Source organism: Ruditapes philippinarum, unplaced genomic scaffold (assembly GCF_026571515.1).
Source record: "Ruditapes philippinarum isolate M1 unplaced genomic scaffold, ASM2657151v2 ctg798_1_1_1_1, whole genome shotgun sequence".
NCBI lineage: Eukaryota > Metazoa > Mollusca > Bivalvia > Venerida > Veneridae > Ruditapes > Ruditapes philippinarum.
The window spans coordinates 132,432-153,314 of NW_026860568.1; the positions used below are offsets into that span (position 1 = coordinate 132,432).

At 33.2% G+C, this 20,883-nt stretch overlaps 1 protein-coding gene across 5 annotated transcripts in view; it reads left to right on the forward strand.

The window, feature by feature from the left end:
* Positions 1 to 20,883, forward strand: part of LOC132760636 (pyruvate carboxylase 1-like) — a 37,505-nt gene that overhangs the window by 12,272 nt on the left and 4,350 nt on the right. For 2 of the 5 annotated variants that reach the window (XM_060752656.1, XM_060752657.1), the window contains exons 9-20: positions 173 to 355; positions 781 to 1,015; positions 6,699 to 6,758; positions 10,840 to 10,878; positions 13,731 to 13,955; positions 14,442 to 14,598; positions 15,117 to 15,223; positions 17,310 to 17,443; positions 17,916 to 18,165; positions 18,756 to 18,884; positions 19,577 to 19,692; positions 20,524 to 20,703. In XM_060752656.1, coding sequence (XP_060608639.1) covers positions 173 to 355; positions 781 to 1,015; positions 6,699 to 6,758; positions 10,840 to 10,878; positions 13,731 to 13,955; positions 14,442 to 14,598; positions 15,117 to 15,223; positions 17,310 to 17,443; positions 17,916 to 18,165; positions 18,756 to 18,884; positions 19,577 to 19,692; positions 20,524 to 20,703 — 1,815 coding nt within the window. The remainder of the gene's footprint in view (positions 1 to 172; positions 356 to 780; positions 1,016 to 6,698; positions 6,759 to 10,839; positions 10,879 to 13,730; positions 13,956 to 14,441; positions 14,599 to 15,116; positions 15,224 to 17,309; positions 17,444 to 17,915; positions 18,166 to 18,755; positions 18,885 to 19,576; positions 19,693 to 20,523; positions 20,704 to 20,883) is intronic. The other 3 variants (XM_060752658.1, XM_060752659.1, XM_060752660.1) reach the window with 3 other exon arrangements.

Consider the following 20,883-nt stretch of genomic DNA (forward strand, 5'->3'; position numbering starts at 1 on the left):
TCATGGAAAAATTTTTTTGTAAGGTAAAGAATATGCAAGAAAAAATATCTTGACATACGTTTGCTGTTGGGTGGGTCCCCTCAGGACGGACATTCCCAACTAAACCGCAATTATGACAATTTTTTTTAGTATGGCAGGAGCTTTTACTACCAAGATATACATGTAATTTTAGGTGTTCAGAAGTGGTGAAGGATTTGGTATCCGTCTGGACAGTGCTTTAGGTTTTGCTGGAGCTATTATCTCCCCTTTCTATGACTCTCTACTAGTGAAGGTGATAGCACATGCTGTTGATCATCCCTCGGCTTGTGCCAAGATGTTGAGAACATTGAAGGAATTCAGAATTAGAGGGGTCAAGGTAAGTGGCTTTAAACCTTTGATAATACATGTACACAATCAACTTTAGTACCTACGATAGTCAGAATAGTCACTGTTTTATGTAGAAAATACAGCTTTATTAATGTAAGTCCAGTGAATATTATTTTTAAGGTTGTATTGCAAATAAATCTTCAATAAGATATTGTAAGTACAATGTACTCATTTATATAAGTTAACTTTCTTAAGTTAAATTGTGATGCAGAATTTGGGCTTATGATAATCATGCTTAGATAATCATGTTAGTGGGAATAGAATGTCAGAAACACAAATTAAGAGCTAAAACATGTGAAATAATAATAATTTAAAATAAAGATAAAGATAATTTAAAATGTTAATTATCAGGTAAATAATAAAATGTAGTATTTATGTATAACATGTCATTTGATGAGTGAATATGTTTTACAGACCAATATACCATTCTTGTTGAATGTGTTGGAGAACCCCCAGTTTCTGTCAGGTGTTGTAGACACCTACTTTATTGACGAGAACCCACAGCTTTTCCAGTTTTACCCGTCCCAGAACCGAGCTCAGAAGTTACTCCATTATCTAGCCCAGGTGATGGTCAACGGTCCGTCTACACCATTAGCAACAAAGCTGCAGCCCTCAGACACAATACCATCAGTACCAGAGATACCATTTGGTAGGTTGATTTCTTTGCTTAAAATTAGGATAAAACATTAACACTGTGTTACCTTCATCAAGATTTCAGGAACCAGTTTTCAGGAATCATGTTTGGCTGGCATGTTTCATGTAAAAGGTAAATTAATGATTTATGGTTTGTGTATTTTAAAAAATAAAATCTGTTTTAACTTTTTCTAGGTTTAGAGGATGTTTGTTTTTATAGGATTGCTTATAATACTTGTCTAAATTTCATGTACCTGTAAATGAGAGAGTGAAGATTGTATACTTTCATATTTTGAACAATTTGTTTTTATGTGTATTTGCAGCAGAGCAATGTTAATGTAGGGTGTTAAACTTGTTGTTTTACATTAAGCTGACTGATATCACATGTATTGGTTAAGATTTATTTTCTATTTCACAATACATTTTGTATTTTACTATAACCTTTATAATCAATAACAAATTGCTAAGGAATTTTAGGGGGACATTTTGGAGTTTTTTGGGGTTTTTATTTACAACAAAAAAAATGTAATTAATTATGCCCCCTTTTGAAAAAAAGGGGGTATATTGCTTTGCACTTGTCGGTCCGTCGGTCCGTCGGTCCGTCCGTAGACCAAATGGTTTCCGAGTGATAACTAAAGAACCCTTAGGCCTAGGAACTTCAAACTTGGTATGGTGATTGGTCATGACAAGTAGATGACCCCTATTGATTTTGGGGTCAATGGGTCAAAGGTCAAGGTCACATTGACCTTGTAAGCAAAAACGGTTTCCGATCAATAACTAAAGAACCTTAAGGCCTAGGAACTTCAAACTTGGTATGGTGATTTGTCATGATCAATAGATGACCCCTATTGATTTTGGGGTCAAGGGGTCAAAGGTCAAGGTCACATTGACCTTGTAAGCAAAAACGGTTTCCGATCAATAACTAAAGAACCTTAAGGCCTAGGAACTTCAAACTTGGTATGGTGATTTGTCATGATCAGTAGATGACCCCTATTGATTTTGGGGTCAAGGGGTCAAAGGTCAAGGTCACATTGACCTTGTAAGCAAAAACGGTTTCCGATCAATAACTAAAGAACCTTAAGGCCTAGGAACTTCAAACTTGGTATGGTGATTTGTCATGATCAGTAGATGACCCCTATTGATTTTGGGGTCAAGGGGTCAAAGGTCAAGGTCACATTGACCTTGTAAGCAAAAACGGTTTCCGATCAATAACTAAAGAACCTTAAGGCCTAGGAACTTCAAAATTGGTATGGTGATTGGTCATGATCAGTAGATGACCCCTAACAATTTTGGGGTCAAGGGGTCAAAGGTCAAGGTCACATTGACCTCTTGGGTAAAAACGATTTCCGATCAATAACAAAAGAACCCTTAGGCCTAGGAACTTCAAACTTGGTATGGTGATTGGTTATGACCAGCAGATGACCCCTATTGATTTTGGGGTCAAGTGGTCAAAGGTCAAGGTCACATTGACCTTGTAGGTAAAAACGGTTTCCGATCAATAACGAAAGAACCCTTAGGCCTAGGGACTTCAAACTTGATATGGTGATTGGTCATGATCAGTAGATGACCCCTATTGATTTTGGAGTTAAGGGGTCAAAGGTCAAGGTCACATTGACCTTGTAGGTAAAAACGGTTTCCGATCAATAACGAAAGAACCCTTAGGCCTAGTGACTACAAACTTGATATGGTGATTGGTCATGATCAGTAGATGACCCCTATTGATTTTGGGGTCAAGGGGTCAAAGGTCAAGGTCACATTGACCTCTTAGGTAAAAACAGTTTCGGATCAATAACTAAAGAACCCTTAGGCCTAGGAACTTCAAACTTGGTATGGTGATTGGTCATGATCAGTAGATGACCCCTATTGATTTTGGGGTCAAGGGGTCAAAGGTCAAGGTCACATTGACCTCTTAGGTAAAAGCAGTTTCCGATCAATAACTAAAGAACCCTTAGGCCTAGGAACTTCAAACTTGGTATGGTGATTGGTCATGACCAGCAGATGACCCCTACTGATTTTGGGGTTAAGGGTCAAAGGGAAAGGTCACATTGACCTTGTAGGTAAAAATGCTTTCCGATCAATAACTTAAGAACCCTTAGGCCTAGGAACTTCAAACTTGGTATGGTGATTGGTCATGACCAGCAGATGACCTATTGTTTTTAGGGTCAAGGGGTCAAAGGTCATGTAACATTGACCTTGTAGGTAAAAACGGTTTCCGATCAATTAACTAAAAACGCTTAGGCCTAGGAACTTCAAACTTTGTATGATGATAGGTGGTGACCAGCAGATGACCCCTAATGAGTTTTTGGTCAAGGGGTCAAAGGTCAAGGTCACATCGACCTTGTAAGTAAAAACGGTTTCTGATCAATAACTTAAGAACGCTTAGGCCTAGGAACTTCAAACTTGGTATGGTGATTTTTCATGACCAGCAGATTACCCCTTTCAATTTTGGGATCAAGGGGTCAAAGGTCAAGGTCACATTGACCTTGTAAGTAAAAACGGTTTCTGATCAATAACTAAAGAACACTTCGGCCTAGGAACTTCAAACTTGGCATAGTGATTGGTCATGATCAGCAGATGACCCCTATTGATTTTGGGGTCAAAGGTCAAGGTCACATTGTCCTTGTATGTTAAAACGGTTTCGGATCAATAATAAAAGAACCCTTAGGCCTAGGAACTTCAAACTTGGCATTGTGATTAGTCATGACCAGCAAATGACCCCTATTGATTTTGGGGTCAAGGGGTCAAAGGTCAAGGTCACATTTACCTTGTAAGTAAAAACGGTTTCTGATCAATTAAGTAAAAACGCTTAGGCCTAGGAACTTCAAACTTTGAATGATGATTTGTCTTGACCAGCAGATGACCCCTATTTAGTTTTGGGTCAAGGGGTCAAAGGTCAAGGTCATGACCAGTAGATACTTGATAACCCTTATTAATTGTTTGATCACTGGGTCAGAAGTCATGCATAATTACCTTATCACATGAATAATTGGCTGCTGATAGGGGGCATACATGTTTTACAAACATATCTTGTTCTGTATATAAGTTGTCAATGTTTATGTATTAAACAACAAGATAGCCATCAAGTTTGGGTAAAATAATGATTGTACAAATTTTAGATGCTGTGATGACAAGACACAGTGTTACATCCTTTGTCCTGTATTTGACCTGTTCTTCATGGACTATTTGTTAGAAACATTATTTCTTATAGTTTACCATTCAAAAAGCACTGCTGATTGAAGTGTTTTATGTGAAGAAGTTGCAACTACTGGTAGAGATTGGACAAATTCTTCTGAATAATACTTTCCTGCAATACACTAGTAGCCTTAAAATTCTTATTTAAAAGGCCTAAACAAAAGAACAGTATAAAATGAAGCAAATGTAAAATTGCAAAGAGATTTAAAATAGAGCCTTTAAAAGGATGTTCAAATTTATATAGGAAGCTATTTCCATATTTTAAATGATTTACATAATTGTATGTGGTTCACTTACAATTCATTCATTACCGTAGAAACAGAAAATGGAGAAATATCAGGTACTTTTACTAAGTAGAAACTTTGATTTATTTCTTGTTGTAAAGTACCGCTTACAGTTCTTACAAAATGCTTCTTGTTTATAGTTAAGTTATTGAATGATTAAATTTTATTCAACAAATATCGTGTTCACATAAATTTATTTTACTTAGTTAAATTAAATATTTTATTTAACAGGAACAAATGCATCTCTATTATTTAACATTGTGCATGCTGATAATTTACCTATTACTCATATTTTAGAAGGAAAAAATAATTTAATAAGACCTCATTTTAACAGTCGAGGTTTCTTGCATTAAAGTAAACCTCACAGTTAATAACAAACACCCCATCTAATTAAAGAACTCACATGATTTCTTCTGTAATTGTTAATAATTACTAATAGTTTAACTATTCAGTAAAACTAAAGTTTATGCAATAAAACTGAAGTTTTTGCAATTAAGTATAGAAATGAAATTTTTGAGATTAAAAAGTTCTGAAAATATTTCTCAATTAACATAATTATATTAAATTTTAAAAAGATTTATCTTGTTTTGGATACAAAAAGATCTTATGGCCAAGTGGTTATTGTCACTAATTCTCTGAAAGTCATTTTTACACCACTGTAGAAAGCTGTTTTCTATTCTACTTTTGGTTTAAATCCTGGTTGCACAGGTGCAAACCCGGGTTATAAAATGGTGAATGTCTGGCGGCGGGCGGGCATATTTGAGGGCGGGCGGGGAAAATATTTTCATAACAGGTTTCTCAACAACTACTTATCACAGCCTCTTGATATTTGACATACAGCATCAACATGTGGTCCCATACCGAGAGGAATTGATTTCATGTCTGTTGCTTATCCACTTCCTGTTTTCTAACTTAGTTAAATTTTCGACATTAATGGTCAATGGTAGGAAATTTTCGTAACAGTTTTCTCAGCAAATACTTTTCACAGCCTCTTGATATTTGGCATACAGCATTAACATGTGGTCCCATACCGTGGGATTCGATTTCAGGTTTTTTTTTTGCACATCCACTTCCTGTTTACCCACTTAGTTAAATTTTCAACATTAATGGTCAATGGTAAACATTTTTTGTAACATCACAGCCTATACAAATATTGTAAGACAATTAAGAGGCATAATATTTAAAAGCAATATTTTTAGGAGTTGTGCCCGTTTTTAACTTAGAATCTTTTTAGAAATTGAATATTGATAGAATGTGCCTTTAACAGATGAGTGTTATCACAGCATGTGGTGCTCTTGTTAAATAAATGTCTTGATTTTTAACTTCGGCATGGCAACTCAAGGTAATTCACATTTAACAATAGAATTTAGTTAGAAGTGTATTGTGAAGACTAGCACATGAAACCCTGCATGGGACAGTACCCTTTAGAAGCATGTAAAATTCAGATTCAAATTAAACTTGTGAAAACCAACTTGATTTAAAAGCATTAATGTAACTATGTACAAAGTGCCAGTAGAATTAATGACTGCTTTATTTGATTTAGGGTTGTCAAAAGTTAGCGGTTTTCACATCAAATCAACCTTAATTAGAGTATACGGCTTTGTAAACAAATAAAAGCAACAACTAAACAACCAACCCTTACCCTACATTTGTTTATACAACACCATACCATACATTTGATTATACAATGTCATACCATACATTTGTTTATACAATGTCATACCATACATTTGATTATACAATGTCATACCATACATTTGATTATACAACACCATACCATACATTTGATTATACAATGTCATACCATACATTTGATTATACAATGTCATACCATACATTTGATTATACAACACCATACCATACATTTGATTATACAATGTCATACCATACATTTGATTATACAACACCATACCATACATTTGTTTATACAACACCATACCATACATTTGATTATACAATGTCATACCATACATTTGATTATACAATGTCATACCATACATTGATTATACAATGTCATACCATACATTTGATTATACAACACCATACCATACATTTGATTATACAATGTCATACCATACATTTGATTATACAATGTCATACCATACATTTGATTATACAACACCATACCATACATTTGATTTATACCACAGATTAGTAAAACCTTAATTAAGGTGTGAGAAAGAAATGAGATATTGACTTATTTTGAATTTATTGATATCTTAGAATGGCATTGTGACTTATCAGAAACTTCTACGTCGGAAAGCGGGTCTGACTCTGATTCAGGTATTTATAAAATGTAGCTTTATAAATCTGTATGTGTAAAGTGCATAACGATAGAGTAACACTAATGTATTTTCTGTTCTAAATGGTAAATTTTGACCCAGTTGAAGTATGAAAGTCGACTGTGAAAGATTCTGTTAAAATTTGGTTTTGATTTGAGGCCATGTTTAGACTTTTATGCTGTTTTTAGTGATATGACCCTCTTTCTGTGCAATATATGTATTGTTAAAAAGTTATATGACATGCCTTTGCTATAAATCTGCTGAACATTTTGTTCCTTGATTGAAAAGATTCTTTCCTCTCATTAAAATCTTAAATCACGCCTTTTTTCACATACCGTTTACTCTAGCTTGCTTTTATGAACCAAAATGACTGGGGAATGGGGTTTAGGGTTAGGATCAGGGACTTTATAACCACATATTTTATTCTTTAACTTTAACATTGAAAAAAAAAAACAGTTTTTAGCTCGACTATTCGCAGAATAATCGAGCTAATGCAGTCTCCCATTTGTCGGCGGCGGCGTCGGCGTCCCTGTGGTTAAGTTTTTGTATGTAAGCTGGTATCTCAATAACTACTGAAGGGAATGGATTGAAACTTCACACACTTGTTCTCTGTCATTATCTAAGATGATTGGCACAAGTCCCATAACTCTGATTTGCTTTTTTTCATAATTATGCCCCTTTTTCGACTTAGAAATTCTAGGTTAAGTTTTTGTATGTAAGCTGGTATCTCCATAACTACTGAAGGGAATGGATTGAAACTTCACACAATTGTTCTCTGTGATTATCTAAGAGGATTGGCACAAGTCCCATAACTCTGATTTGCTTTTTTACATTATTATGCCCCTTTTTCGACTTAGAAATTCTTGGTTAAGTTTTTGCGTGTAAGCTGGTATCTCCATAACTACGGAAGGGAATGGATTGAAACTTCACACCTTGTTCTCTGTGATTATCTAAGATGATTGGCACAAGTCCCATAACTCTTATTTGCTTTTTTACATAATTATGCCCCTTTTTCGACTTAGAAATTCTTGGTTAAGTTTTTGCGTGTAAGCTGGTATCTCCATAACTACTGAAGGAAATGGATTGAAACTTCAAACACTTGTTCTCTGTGATTATCTAAGATGATTGGAACAAGTCCCATAACTCTGATTTACTTTTTTACATAATTTTGCCCCTTTTTTGACTTAGAAATTCTTGGTTAAGTTTTTGCGTGTAAGCTGGTATCTCCATAACTACTGAAGGGAATGGATTGAAACTTCATACACTTGTTCTCTGTGATTATCTAAGAGGATTGGCACAGGTCCCATAACTCTGATTTGCTTTTTTGCACAATTATGCCCCTTTTTTGACTTAGAAATTCTTGGTTAAGTTTTTGCGTGTAAGCTGGTATCTCCATAACTACTGAAGGGAATGGATTGAAACTTCACACTCTTGTTGTCTGTGATTATCTAAGATGATTGGCACAAGTCCCATAACTCTGATTTACTTTTTCGCATAATTATGCCCCTTTTTCGATTCATAAATTCTTGGTTAAGTTTTAGTGTGTAAGCTTGTATCTCCATAGCTACTGAAGGGAATGTATTGAAACTTGAAGGGTTTGTACCTTTTCGGACAATTTTATGTATTCATATAGGTAACCATTATTATACTCAATGAAACACCCTTGTGACAAATTTTCGAATAGTCGAGCGTTACTGTCCTCCGACAGTTCTTGTTTTTTCTCTTGTGTGATATACTACTGATAATATTTTGGGAATGGCAATTCAACTTATTATTTAATGTTTTATTATTTGTGTGAAAAACAATCTTAGCCCCAATGTGTTTCTGACTCAAAAAGAAAATATCAAAGATAGAATCTACACATTCTAAAATATCTTTGGATACATCTAAAAACAGTTGCCAAGTTTCAAAACAAACTTGAAACATTTTGCTCACTTTATCAAAAGACATTTCTATACTAGAGGCAGGGCAATTTCATTACACAAGCTTAATAGTAAGATAAAGCAGTTATTTTAAAGGAATGAATGGAATATTCCAAGTTATGCACACCTTATATTTAGATCAAGTGCACGGTTGCATGCATGACAATACACTGTATAATTTGCCTTGTAGTTCTAACCATTTATATTGTATGGTATATGCTAAACAAAGGTGTTTTTTCTAGCTAATATATAGTTCTATATTGTGTACCCCGTAGATAGAATGATCATTAGGATGTTGACCCATATATTACTGAGTCAGCCTTATATTAATGAAATTGCAAATTACTAACAGGCAGAACAATGGAATTTGAGTTCGGTACTACATAATGCTGTGTAGAATATTGACTGTCATAGGCCTGCACCAGAAACTCTAGCCTGGTTTATGACTAAATTATACTTATCAGTTCTCATCAAGATCTACCCCTACAACCCCTGAAAGTGTCACCTGAAAGTATCACCTGGGCTTTGAGCTAATAAATCACCCTAATGTATAGAATGAAGTTTAACTGTCTCCCCTAAGAAATGTCAAGCATAATTATTGTCAGTCTATATATATAGCCCCTTGTTGAACTTGAAATAGGCAAATATAATTTCAGTTCAATCATTATTTAAAAACCCTACCATTATGTCCCTGGCATGAACAGTTTCAATTTATGTGCCTTTTGACCAAGCACAATGGTTTAATTATTGAATGACTAGGTTTTGTTATGGGTTCTTATTTAAAATATTGCATGTCTCAATTATCTTAATAGGTAATTTAGGATATTGACACTTAAGAGAAAAATAACTCGGAGACGTGATAACTATAAAATTCTATATCATATTTGTACATTGTATATGTATAAGTTTTAATAAATGCAATTTCAATATGGTTGAATGTTACTCTTTAATACTTCTAGAATTCTAGACTTGCTATAAAGCTTTTGCTTCAAATTACCATGTCCACTTCTAATAACACAACAGATTTTTTAATGATACTTTGTATCTAATATTGGAGTTTTCTAAAAATGACTTTTTAAGAAAATTATAGAAGCAAACTTTCTATCTGAAATTGTCATACATTGCCTTAAATTGAAATGTTACCAGGAAAGTTAATATGAATATTTTATTTTGAAAGAAGAAGAATAATAAAAAAATATGAAAAGATAATAATTGTCAAATAAGTGTTTAATACATAATGGGTATATTTCAGTATGTATATTTAACATTTTAAGGAGCTTAAGGTCATGTAACTATGCAAGCTGCAGATTAGTGTCTGTTTTCTTGAATAATGAAATTACTGTTGAAAATAACATTTAACATGGAATTTATGAACTAAAGTAGGTATAAAATCAGTTGTTAAAAGAAGGCGAGAGTAACTCGAGCTTAAATACTATCATATTATCTGACTTTAGTTGATATTTTATGGATTTCTAGAAGGTTCACATAAACACTTAACTGAATTATTTCAATGTAAGACAGCACTCATGTATCTTTGATTTCATGTATAATATTATTTGGTAAGTGCAATATTTTCAGGGAAAAAATGTATTATGTAAATATAGAACTGGTATAAGTATCTGAAGTATATCTTTTGCACAATTTATATGTATGGCTCTTCTGTATATATAATGATGGAAAATAACATTCAGGTTTGTGCATGAGAAGGGGTAGCATTGACAATATCTGTTTATATTGAATAAAACTTAAAACATATATGAGAATTTTTAACATTGACACCAGATATATGTATGTTAAATAAATTTTGCTTAATAATTTAAATTAAAAGATATTTAATGTGTATTGGATAAGGTAACATTTACACAATAATCGTAATTGTATTTTCATATTGCAGGAAATAAGATTTGCCTGATGAAATGTGTATATCATTATGATATCATCGGCACAAGATATTATAGTATTAATTGAATGTTATTTATCTATAAAATATATGCAATGTGATTTGCCTGGTAATTGTATTGTGGAGGGTAATGAAAATACTTGGGGTATATGTGCATCAAATATGTAGCTAGCTTTGTTTAAAATTGTTGATTTATCAATAGTATAAGATGATTAAAACATGAATTATCTATCATTTATTTTATCTTATGCTAACTATAGAACCTCAGCATCCAGGAGAAATTCATTTGACGAAGAAAAGTGAGTAAATACAGACCATACTGAGTCTGAAAGCACAGTTATTACCCCCTACTGTTAATGCTTACATGTACTGTGGTAGGGTCTTAGCTTATCTTGTAAAGGCTGAGTTTTCTTGCATAATATGCTTTGTTATTTCAGAACAATTTGCTATGAATTTATGTAGTGTTTATGTTTTCAGATACTAGTAAAGTGCATGGATTTTCTTTTTGTCAGCCATTTTGAATTGTATATTATGTTAAGTGATTTCAATGCCTTAAATGTATAAAATATCATGACAGTAATTCTTCCCTGAAGAAATCATTCAAAACATTAGGGTTATTTGTCTTTTATATTTGCAAGATGCCATTACTTTTGGTATATATTTAATGAATGGAATATTACCATTGCATGCCTAAATCATGGTAAAGTTAAACCATGGTACAGTATAATCATGGTACAATTAAATTAAAGTTCAGATTTACTGTGGTATAGTTAAATCATATTTAATAGTATGATGAAAACCTTAAACAATGTAATTATACATGTAAACAGTCTGCTCCACAATGCAAAACACAGCTTCTTGGTTTGCCTGGCATTGAAATGTTCTAAAGAAATATATCGGTAGTTTTTCTTTCAAGGAGATTTTTATTTTTCAAACCATTGATTAAATCGAAGAAGCTTTTCTTCATTGCTATTGTCACAATATCTCTGTACATGAACTTATGTTGTCATAATTTCTCTGTACGTACATACTTTTCATGTTGTCAGAATATCTCTCTGTACTTGTACATATATTATTGGAATATCATGAATGTCATAATTTCTCTGCACATGTACATGTTTTGTCAGAAGTTTTCTCTGTACATGCTATTTTGTCAGGATATCTCTGTATATGTACTTCTGTTGTCAGAATGTATCTATACATGTTCATATGTTGTCAGAATATCTAAACATGTAATTCTGTTGTCAGACTATCTGGAACCATGTTCTTATACATGTTCTTGTGTTGTCATAATATCTCTATACATGTTCTTATGTAATGTCAGAATATCTTTGTACATGTATTTATTTTGTCAGAATATATATTTACATGTACTTCTGTTGTCAGAATATGGATATACAGTATTTTTAAATGGGTTAAATTTTCTAGTGGTTTTCATTGTAACATATCTACTGATCCATGTTGAAAAAAAAATCAGCCCTTAAATAGTAAATGCCACTTATGGTAACTGTCATGTAGCATCATCGCAGCTCTTATTTTTAAAAAAATATTTTTAAGGAAAACATTTCTGTTTGTTATTTGTGTGTTTGACTTTAAAGGTCTGTCCCTTTTTGGTAAATATGGAAGCTTTAATCCCAAACTGGAGCAGTTGTCATTTCCAACCCACTAATGTGTTAACAACCCTTGATTTACTGTAGATATGTTTAAGTTTTCTTTAATAGAAATGTTGAATTTGAGCAGAGAAGATTTAAGATTTGTGCATTTGTGTCTGATGATGAAGAAATTAAATTTTCTTTTAATTTGCTCCTTGTCACAACTTTACACATATAGATATGTTTGTTTGAAAATATATAATCAACCGTGGTTTAAGTTGTCAGTGAAAACTTTTCTGATATATACTATGATGGTGACATGTTATTCAGCTTTGTTATGCTCCCATCTAGTGGTTTAGGGCATATTAAGATTTGCCCTTGTTCATTCATTCTACTTTCACCCTGATCTGCTGTCATATATATCGTCCGCAGACTGACAAAACAGTGGTATGTGGAGGCATCCATGTACTAAGGACACATCTCTAGAGTCTCATTTCTCATGTACAGCAGTACTGCAGATGTTTAGTCCACAAAGTTAGCTTAACTTTTATGCCACAATTATATACCTTGGGGTTTTAAAGCTTAAATCTAACATAACCACTTTGGTAATGTTATACATTTATTATCCATGCTCATAATGTACTCTTCGGTGGCTGGCAATTTTATACAAATTAAATTTGAGAAGTTTTTGATTGGTTGAACAAGTTTTTTAGGAACATACATAGATTTTATTCAGTGTTGTAAAGACAGTTATCTGATGTGTTGTGCAGTAAGATTATGTTATTGTATTTCATATTATGTTATCTGAATGCTGGTGATACACTTGATTTAGCATGGTGTCACAGTAGAGAAATTAACAAAATTCTAGAAATATCTAAATGCATTACTACTGCTACAAAACAACATCAATCTAATTTTATGCTAGAATGTTAACTAGATTATACTCTTCTATATTTGGAAAATGAAGAAACTGGGTAGATGTGATAATATGATATTCTGCTAATTAAAAAGAAATGTTATTTCATTATGTTTATTTTGCTTCAATTTCTAAAGCAATTAAATCAATTATCGTGTAAGAAAATTTGGATGTTTTTTGGTTTTTTTTTTAATTGACAGGTATGAATGCTATAAATAATTGTATATTGCTTCTTCAATTTACTGCAGATTTTGAAGTATGCAAAAGATTTCTGATTCTTTTTTTATTATTTTTAAAGCATGATGCAGATGGTAGAGCATGTATATAGTGTACATGTATTTTTGTCAGATTTTATTTTTTCGATTACTTAAACATATAAGCCAAGGTTGAAAATAAATTATTTCAGCTTCAAAACCTTATCTCAAAAATTAAGCAGTATAAAGCACTTTTAAAGTATTATTTATTTCTTGTATTTTTATCCCCTATTATCCTGATTATGACCCTGTGAATATGTTTCCATACTAAACATAAAATTTGTGTAAATTCTTGCATTAAAAAGTGAACAATGTGTTATTTACCGAGGTACTGATTTTAAGTTTGTCAGATGAATATTTTATCTACATTGACTGTTTTTATTCTCCAGTCCCAGACCCGCCACAAGGATTCCGTGATGTGTTGAAGACAGAAGGTCCTGAAGCATTTGCTAAGAAAGTGCGTGCACATCAAGGCCTGTTACTGATGGACACGACATTCCGAGATGCCCACCAGTCTCTCCTGGCTACCAGGGTGAGGACCTATGATCTCAAAAGGATCTCACCTTATGTCAGTCATAGGTTCAATAATCTATACAGTTTAGAAAACTGGGGAGGTGAGTTTATATTTATATCTTAATAATCATGATAAGTAGAAGTCTCAAAATATTCGTTCTTGTTGCCTCAGTTTCAAAATTGCTTAGAATGAAAGTGAAATTCTGATGTTCGAATTTGACTGATTGTTTTTATATGTGTTTATTAGTTTTGTTTTGTATAAGAAAATTTTAGATTGGTGCAAGGTAGGCAGTTGTAAACAATTTCTTCTATGGGCCATTCCTTCTACACTTTTCAAAAGAATTTCAAGCAAATTTACACAGAAATTTATCACTAAGGGCTCTCAGCCATATTGTACAGGTTTTGTGATTTGATAATTTTTGACATAATTATGGCTGTTTGTTTTTTTCTTTTTGCATAATGCAAATGTATATAGAGAAATAGTCTTCTATGGGCAACTACTTCTACATTGCCATATGCTTTTCAACATATTTATCCTATGAATTTTGATGTCATTAATTAACATTATCCATTTTTTCATTATACAGGAGCAACATTTGATGTTGCATTAAGATTTTTACATGAATGTCCATGGGACAGACTGAGAACGTTAAGAGAGTTGATTCCAAACATACCCTTCCAGATGTTACTGAGAGGAGCCAATGCTGTAGGATATACCAACTATCCTGATAATGTTGTATACAAGTATGTATTATATTACTTTCCTAGCACTAGTTGCCTACCTGGCTGAGTATATTTAAATAAACCAATCAGAGGCCTTGGATTCTTTCATATGACGAAGCTGTAGATCTAGCTAAATTTAGAAAAGTTTGTGGTTCTACTAAGGTGTCCCACTTGTGCCTTAGGTCTTCCATATGATATAGAAACAGTCTGTGTGACTTAAAATTAAGCAAAACAAGCCTACCCTCCTATCAAAGTTTATTAACTGAAATTATTTTCTTCAGTTTTATTTTCATAAGTATGAAGATCAAAATACTTTAATTGAGTACATGTATATAACATTATTTGTCATTATAAGGTATTTCCACATACATATATTATAATGAATATCTTATTGCAAACTTTATAATTTTATTTAATGTTATATGAAAGCAGGAAGTTTCCCAAATTTTAGTGATGTGCAAGAAATTGAAAAGCCTGCCCTTCAAACATAAATGATTTATATAAATATTTAGTCAATGCTGCATAAATTTAATTTTCAGATTTTGTGATGAAGCAGTCAAAAGTGGAATGGACATTTTCAGAATATTTGATTCACTGAATTATCTCCCTAATATCAGGGTAGGCATGGAGGCTGTTGGAAATGCAGGTATGATCCTCAATGTTATGAGTCTGAATTTTATATAATCTTTATTTGCCGTATGGTTAAAAATAAAAGTTAGTGATAGGTATAAGAAATAATGATAATTCTGTTAAAATTACATTAACTTTTTTTTTCTGAACTACATCTTAACGTCTAAAGATCTCTGGGATCGTTTGAAACATCATAAAGTGATAAATGGTGAAGTACAAATGTACATTCCTGGAAACTTTAGTTACCTTTTAACCCATTACTTCATATAGACTTCTTTTCACGCATTTCACCCCCCCCCCCCCCCCCCTTTCTCAGCCATCAAATGGTGAAAAAATGCCTAACTTGCAAAGGCTATGGTGAAGTCAATATTTGTGCCAAGTTTGATGAATATTGAAGCATCATAACAATTTGACCTTGAAACAGGAGGCTTTTTCAATGAAAACAGCCATTTTTCACAAAATGGTCATGATACAGAGTATACCTCATAAGTCTAGTTACCTCCCTTGACATTTCCTTATTTCTTCTTAAACATTTCCTTGTATTGTTTACTTTAAAGGCACATCCATTCTCAGCAATATAACTATATTTTCCTTAAAAAGTCTCAAGTATATCAAAAAGGCAATTAATACCTGTGCCCTGTTACAACTATGTAAAAATGGTATTGCACAACCGTGCATATATTTTGATGTGACGTCATGTTCATTATATAAACATAGTGTTACGACACAATAAATGTTAGCGTTATACTATAGGCGCGTCAATGAAAAATGGTTCTTTTTCAGTTCAAATGGACTTTATTATACCCCCAAAAACGAAGTTTGGGGGGATATATAGGAGTCACCCGGTGGTCGGTTGGTCGGTCGGTCGGGCGGTTGGTCGGTCAATCGGTCCAGACGTCCGTTGCATTTTCCTTGTCCGGAGCATAACTTGAAGACTAATGGTTGGAATTCAATATAACTACATACAATGGTCAAGCACATTGAGAGGAAGTGCAGTGCACAAGAACCATAACTCTATCTTAACTAATTACAGAGTTATTGCCCTTTGTTACTTTTCCTTGTCCGGGGCATAACTTGAAAACTACTGGTTTGGAATTCAAAACAACTTCATACAATTGTCAAACACAATAAGGGGAAGTGCAGTGCACAAGAACCAAGTGCAGTGCACAAGAACTATAACTCTATTTAAAGTAATTACAGAGTTATTGCCCTTTGTTGTTTTTCCATTGCTTTTTTTTGTCCAGACCATAACTTGAAGACTAATAGTTTGAATTCAATATAACTACATACAATGGTCAAGCACATTGAGAGGAAGTGCAGTGCACAAGAACCATAACTCTATCTTGACTAATTACAGAGTTATTGCCCTTTGTTACTTTTCCTTGTCCGGAGCATAACTTGAAAACTACTGTTTGGAATTCAATACAACTTCATACAGTTGTCAAGGACATTAAAAGGAAGTGCAGTGCACAAGAGCCATAATTCCATTTTGACAAAATACAGAGTTACTGCCCTTTGATACTTTTCCTTGTCAGGAGGATAACTTAAAACGTACTGGTTGGAATTCAAAACAACTTCATACAATGGTCAAGCACAATATGAGGAAGTGCAGTGCACAAGAACTATAACTCTATCTTCAGTATTTATAGAGTTATTGCCCTTTGTTCCTTTTCTTTGTCTTTCTGGACTTATTACAGAGTAATTCAATTAAATTTCATCAATGGCCAACCACATTGAAAGGAAATGCAACATATAAGAACCACAACTATCTTTAATTGCCCACAACCATAACTCTATATTTCAATTCTTTTACAAGGTATTCTGTTACTAGTAACATCCTCATTTCCGAAGCAGTCTTGTGGGGGTATTAATCACATTTAGTGATAGTTCTAGTTTTTGGTATGTGATAAATAGAATATTAAATTTGTGTAAATTTAATGCAAAATTTATCGAACTCTTTGAATAAATTAATATTATGCTTGCTGGCATACCGGTAATATAGTTTTATTTGTCTTGTTCGATAAATTTAGTAATAAACTTAATTCATTCAATATCTTCTATATATTATAACTGTGACAAGAATTAATTGATTTTTTATTCAGGTGGAGTTATTGAGGCTGCCATCTCCTACACTGGTGATGTATCTGATCCTACAAAAACAAAATATAATCTAGATTATTACGTTAATCTTGCTACAGAGCTGGTCAAATCTGGAACTCATGTACTTTGTATTAAGGTAAGTTTTCTGAAATGAATTTTTCTTTGATAGACATTTCTTATAAATTTATCTTACATTTTAAAAGGTGAAATTTAATTTATGAATTATAAATGGCGATAAATTGAACTTTGCTTATCTCTTGCAGGCAATTAATTCATAAAATTAACTTAAGAGAAAAAGTGTGTTGTTAATTCACTTTTTTCAAGCAACACTGTTACTTTATTTTACAATGGCTATAATGAACATGAGAGTGAATTTGTTAACAAATGTTCATATTGTACAGTTATGTATTTCTAAGTTTGGTTCTTTTTGGTTTTTTGTCTTGTTAAATTTTTCTGGTAAACCGTCCAGCAGAGCATTCCAGTAGGATATTGATTTAAATCTATATTACAAAATGCATGGTTCCTTGGCCTACGGAAAATTTCAGCAGATTCAAATTTCCAATTGTCCTATTAGCTTCCGGTGTACATTACAATTTGTTCATTTTTAGGACATGGCTGGTATTTTAAAACCAAGGGCAGCTAAGTTACTAGTGGGAACATTACGAGAGAAGTTCCCTGACATGCCAATACATGTACACACTCACGACACAGCTGGTGCCGGTGTGGCCTCCATGTTGGCATGTTACGAGGCCGGGGCCGATGTTGTGGATGTAGCTTGTGACTCGATGTCAGGAATGACGTCACAGCCAAGTATGGGAGCTATGGTCGCTGCTCTCGAGAAAACAGATAGTGATACAGGTAATGAATGGCTTTAAAAAAACTTATGATAGGTTTTATTAATGTGCCAATGAAATCAGGCATATACGGCAAATCTCTGCTCTGTAATAGTTGCATTGTAAAATTGTTATACAAACATGGTGCGTGAAAAATGTCCATTTGAAGTAAAGAATGCTTTGCACATAACCTTGAGTTTTTCTTTCAAGATTCAAGTGAAATTTAATAGTCTTTGCACATGTATTTCACGATTTCAAGAACAAACATGGTGTTGTCCATATAGACGGCAGGTAAACTGGCAAAACAATCTTGCCCATTAAAAATTAAGTCTATTATTTCCAGGTTATTTGTTTGAAATAAAAGTTGTTCTAACAAAAATCAATAATTTGTTTTACTTCCATGGACAACGATATTTTGATACTTTGTCTAATGCTTATCTGTCATGGATGGTTTAATTGCATGGCTAAAAATAGCTTTCTCAGGAAATCCAGATCACTTTGAAGGCAAAACAAATACGGTGGCAATCAGATTTACATTGAAAAAGTGACTTACGTAGGTCTGAACTTTAGTCAGATTGCATTATGAATTCAGTTGTATTAAATATGTTTTCACAGGTATATTACTTGATGATGTATCAGCTTATTCAGCATACTGGGAACAAGCTAGGAACCTGTATGGACCATTTGAATGTGCTGTCACCATGAAGAGTGGTAATGCTGATACATACAGGAATGAAATACCAGGTAACTTATACAGGAATTTGAAGAAATTAATTGAAATATGTTCTGTTGTGTAGTAAGTCATGATTAAATGAAAATGATGTGCTTTTTATCATCAGCTAAAATAAATTTGTTTTAACTAAAACAAGTACATGTTTTTACAATAAAATTGGTGCTACAACCTTAAGAATGAAGAAAATTTTGACACAACAGTGAGGTATATCAGAATTTATTTAGTTTTTTTTGTGTGTGTAGGAAGCTAGCGTATAATAGACACACTCTCGAAACCCTTCCTGGAACCATACATTACTAAGCAATGAGTGTCAAGTTTCTTGCTCAAGGAAACAGCAGCTTACCACTGACAGGGTTTGAACCCGTACGGCTAGCAATCTCTTTAGATTATTTGTCTAACTTGTCATGCCAGCTCTTCTATATCAGGTTTGATAAAAGTATAATTGAGCTGTGCCATGACAAAACCAATGTAATGCGTGTGCGACCAGCATGGATCCAGACCAGCCTGCGCATCCGCGCAGTCTGATCAGGATCTATGCTGTTCGCTTACCAACACTATTACAAGTAAAGAAACTGATAGCGAACAGCATGGATCCTGATCAGACTGCGCGGATGCGCAGGCTGGTCTTGATCCCTGCTGGTCGCAAACGCACTATGTTGGTTTTGTCGTGACTCGGCTCATATCTGTTATATTATATTAACAGGTGGTCAGTACACAAACATACAGTTCCAGGCTTTCAGTCTTGGTCTGGCTGACCAGTTTGAAGAGGTCAAGAAAATGTATGTTGAGGCAAATAAACTGTTGGGAGATATCCCAAAGGTATTGAGTCTTTTCATAAAACATTTGAGATAAGATGATTTCCAATAAAGTCTTTATCATTATATCTTTGAGTCCATGGTTACTTGATTATACTACAAGGAGTTGAATTAATTAAGTAGCTTTTAAATACATGTACATGTATGTTGAATTGTGGATACATTTACTTAAAAAAGACAAAATACCATAGAAATTTTGTATTGCATTTGTATCTTTTCAGATTAACTCATAAAAACTTTATGGAATAAGAAATACAAAATTATTGGCAGAAATTCTTTCAATTGTTAAACTAAAAAAAGAAATGAAATTATAGCTTGTGTACTACTGTATAAAAGTATCCCAAGTTGTATTTCATTTGGTACAACACGTTATCACTATCAAAGCCTTTTACAACACATTATCACTAACAAAGCCTTTTACAACACATTTTCACTAGCAAAGCCTTTCACAACACATTATCACTATCAAAGCTTTTTACAACACGTTATCACTAGCAAAGCCTTTTACAACACATTATCACTAACAAAGCCTTTTACAACACATTATTACTAACACATGCCATTTACAACACGTTATCACTAACAAAGCCTTTTACAACACATTATCACTATCAAAGCTTTTTACAACACTTTATCACTAGCAAAGCCTTTTACAACACGTTATCACTAACAAAGCCTTTTACAAAACATTATCACTAACAAAGCCTTTTACAACACATTATTACTAACAAATCCTTTTACAACACGTTATCACTAACAAAGCCTTTTACAACACGTTATCACTAACAAATCCTTTAATGAGTACTCTGAAAAATTATTATACATTGTATTTCAGGTAACACCATCCTCGAAGGTTGTTGGAGATATGGCCCAGTTCATGGTGCAGAATAAACTCACTGCACAAACTGTAGAAGACCGAGCAGATGAGTTATCTTTCCCTGGATCTGTTATAGAATATTTCCAAGGTTACCTTGGAGAGCCCCCTGGTGGCTATCCTGAACCACTGAGAACAAAGGTAGGTGCTTATTCTGTACATTCTTTATAGTACAGTTTTTCTTTGGACTTAAGTATAAAAAATATTATTAAGCAGATGGTCTTGTTGATGCATGCATCAAGGAATTTATTTAGAATAGACTGAATTTATAATTGCTTAATTGAATAATATTTTAGAATGGGGTTATTAGGTACAGGTATG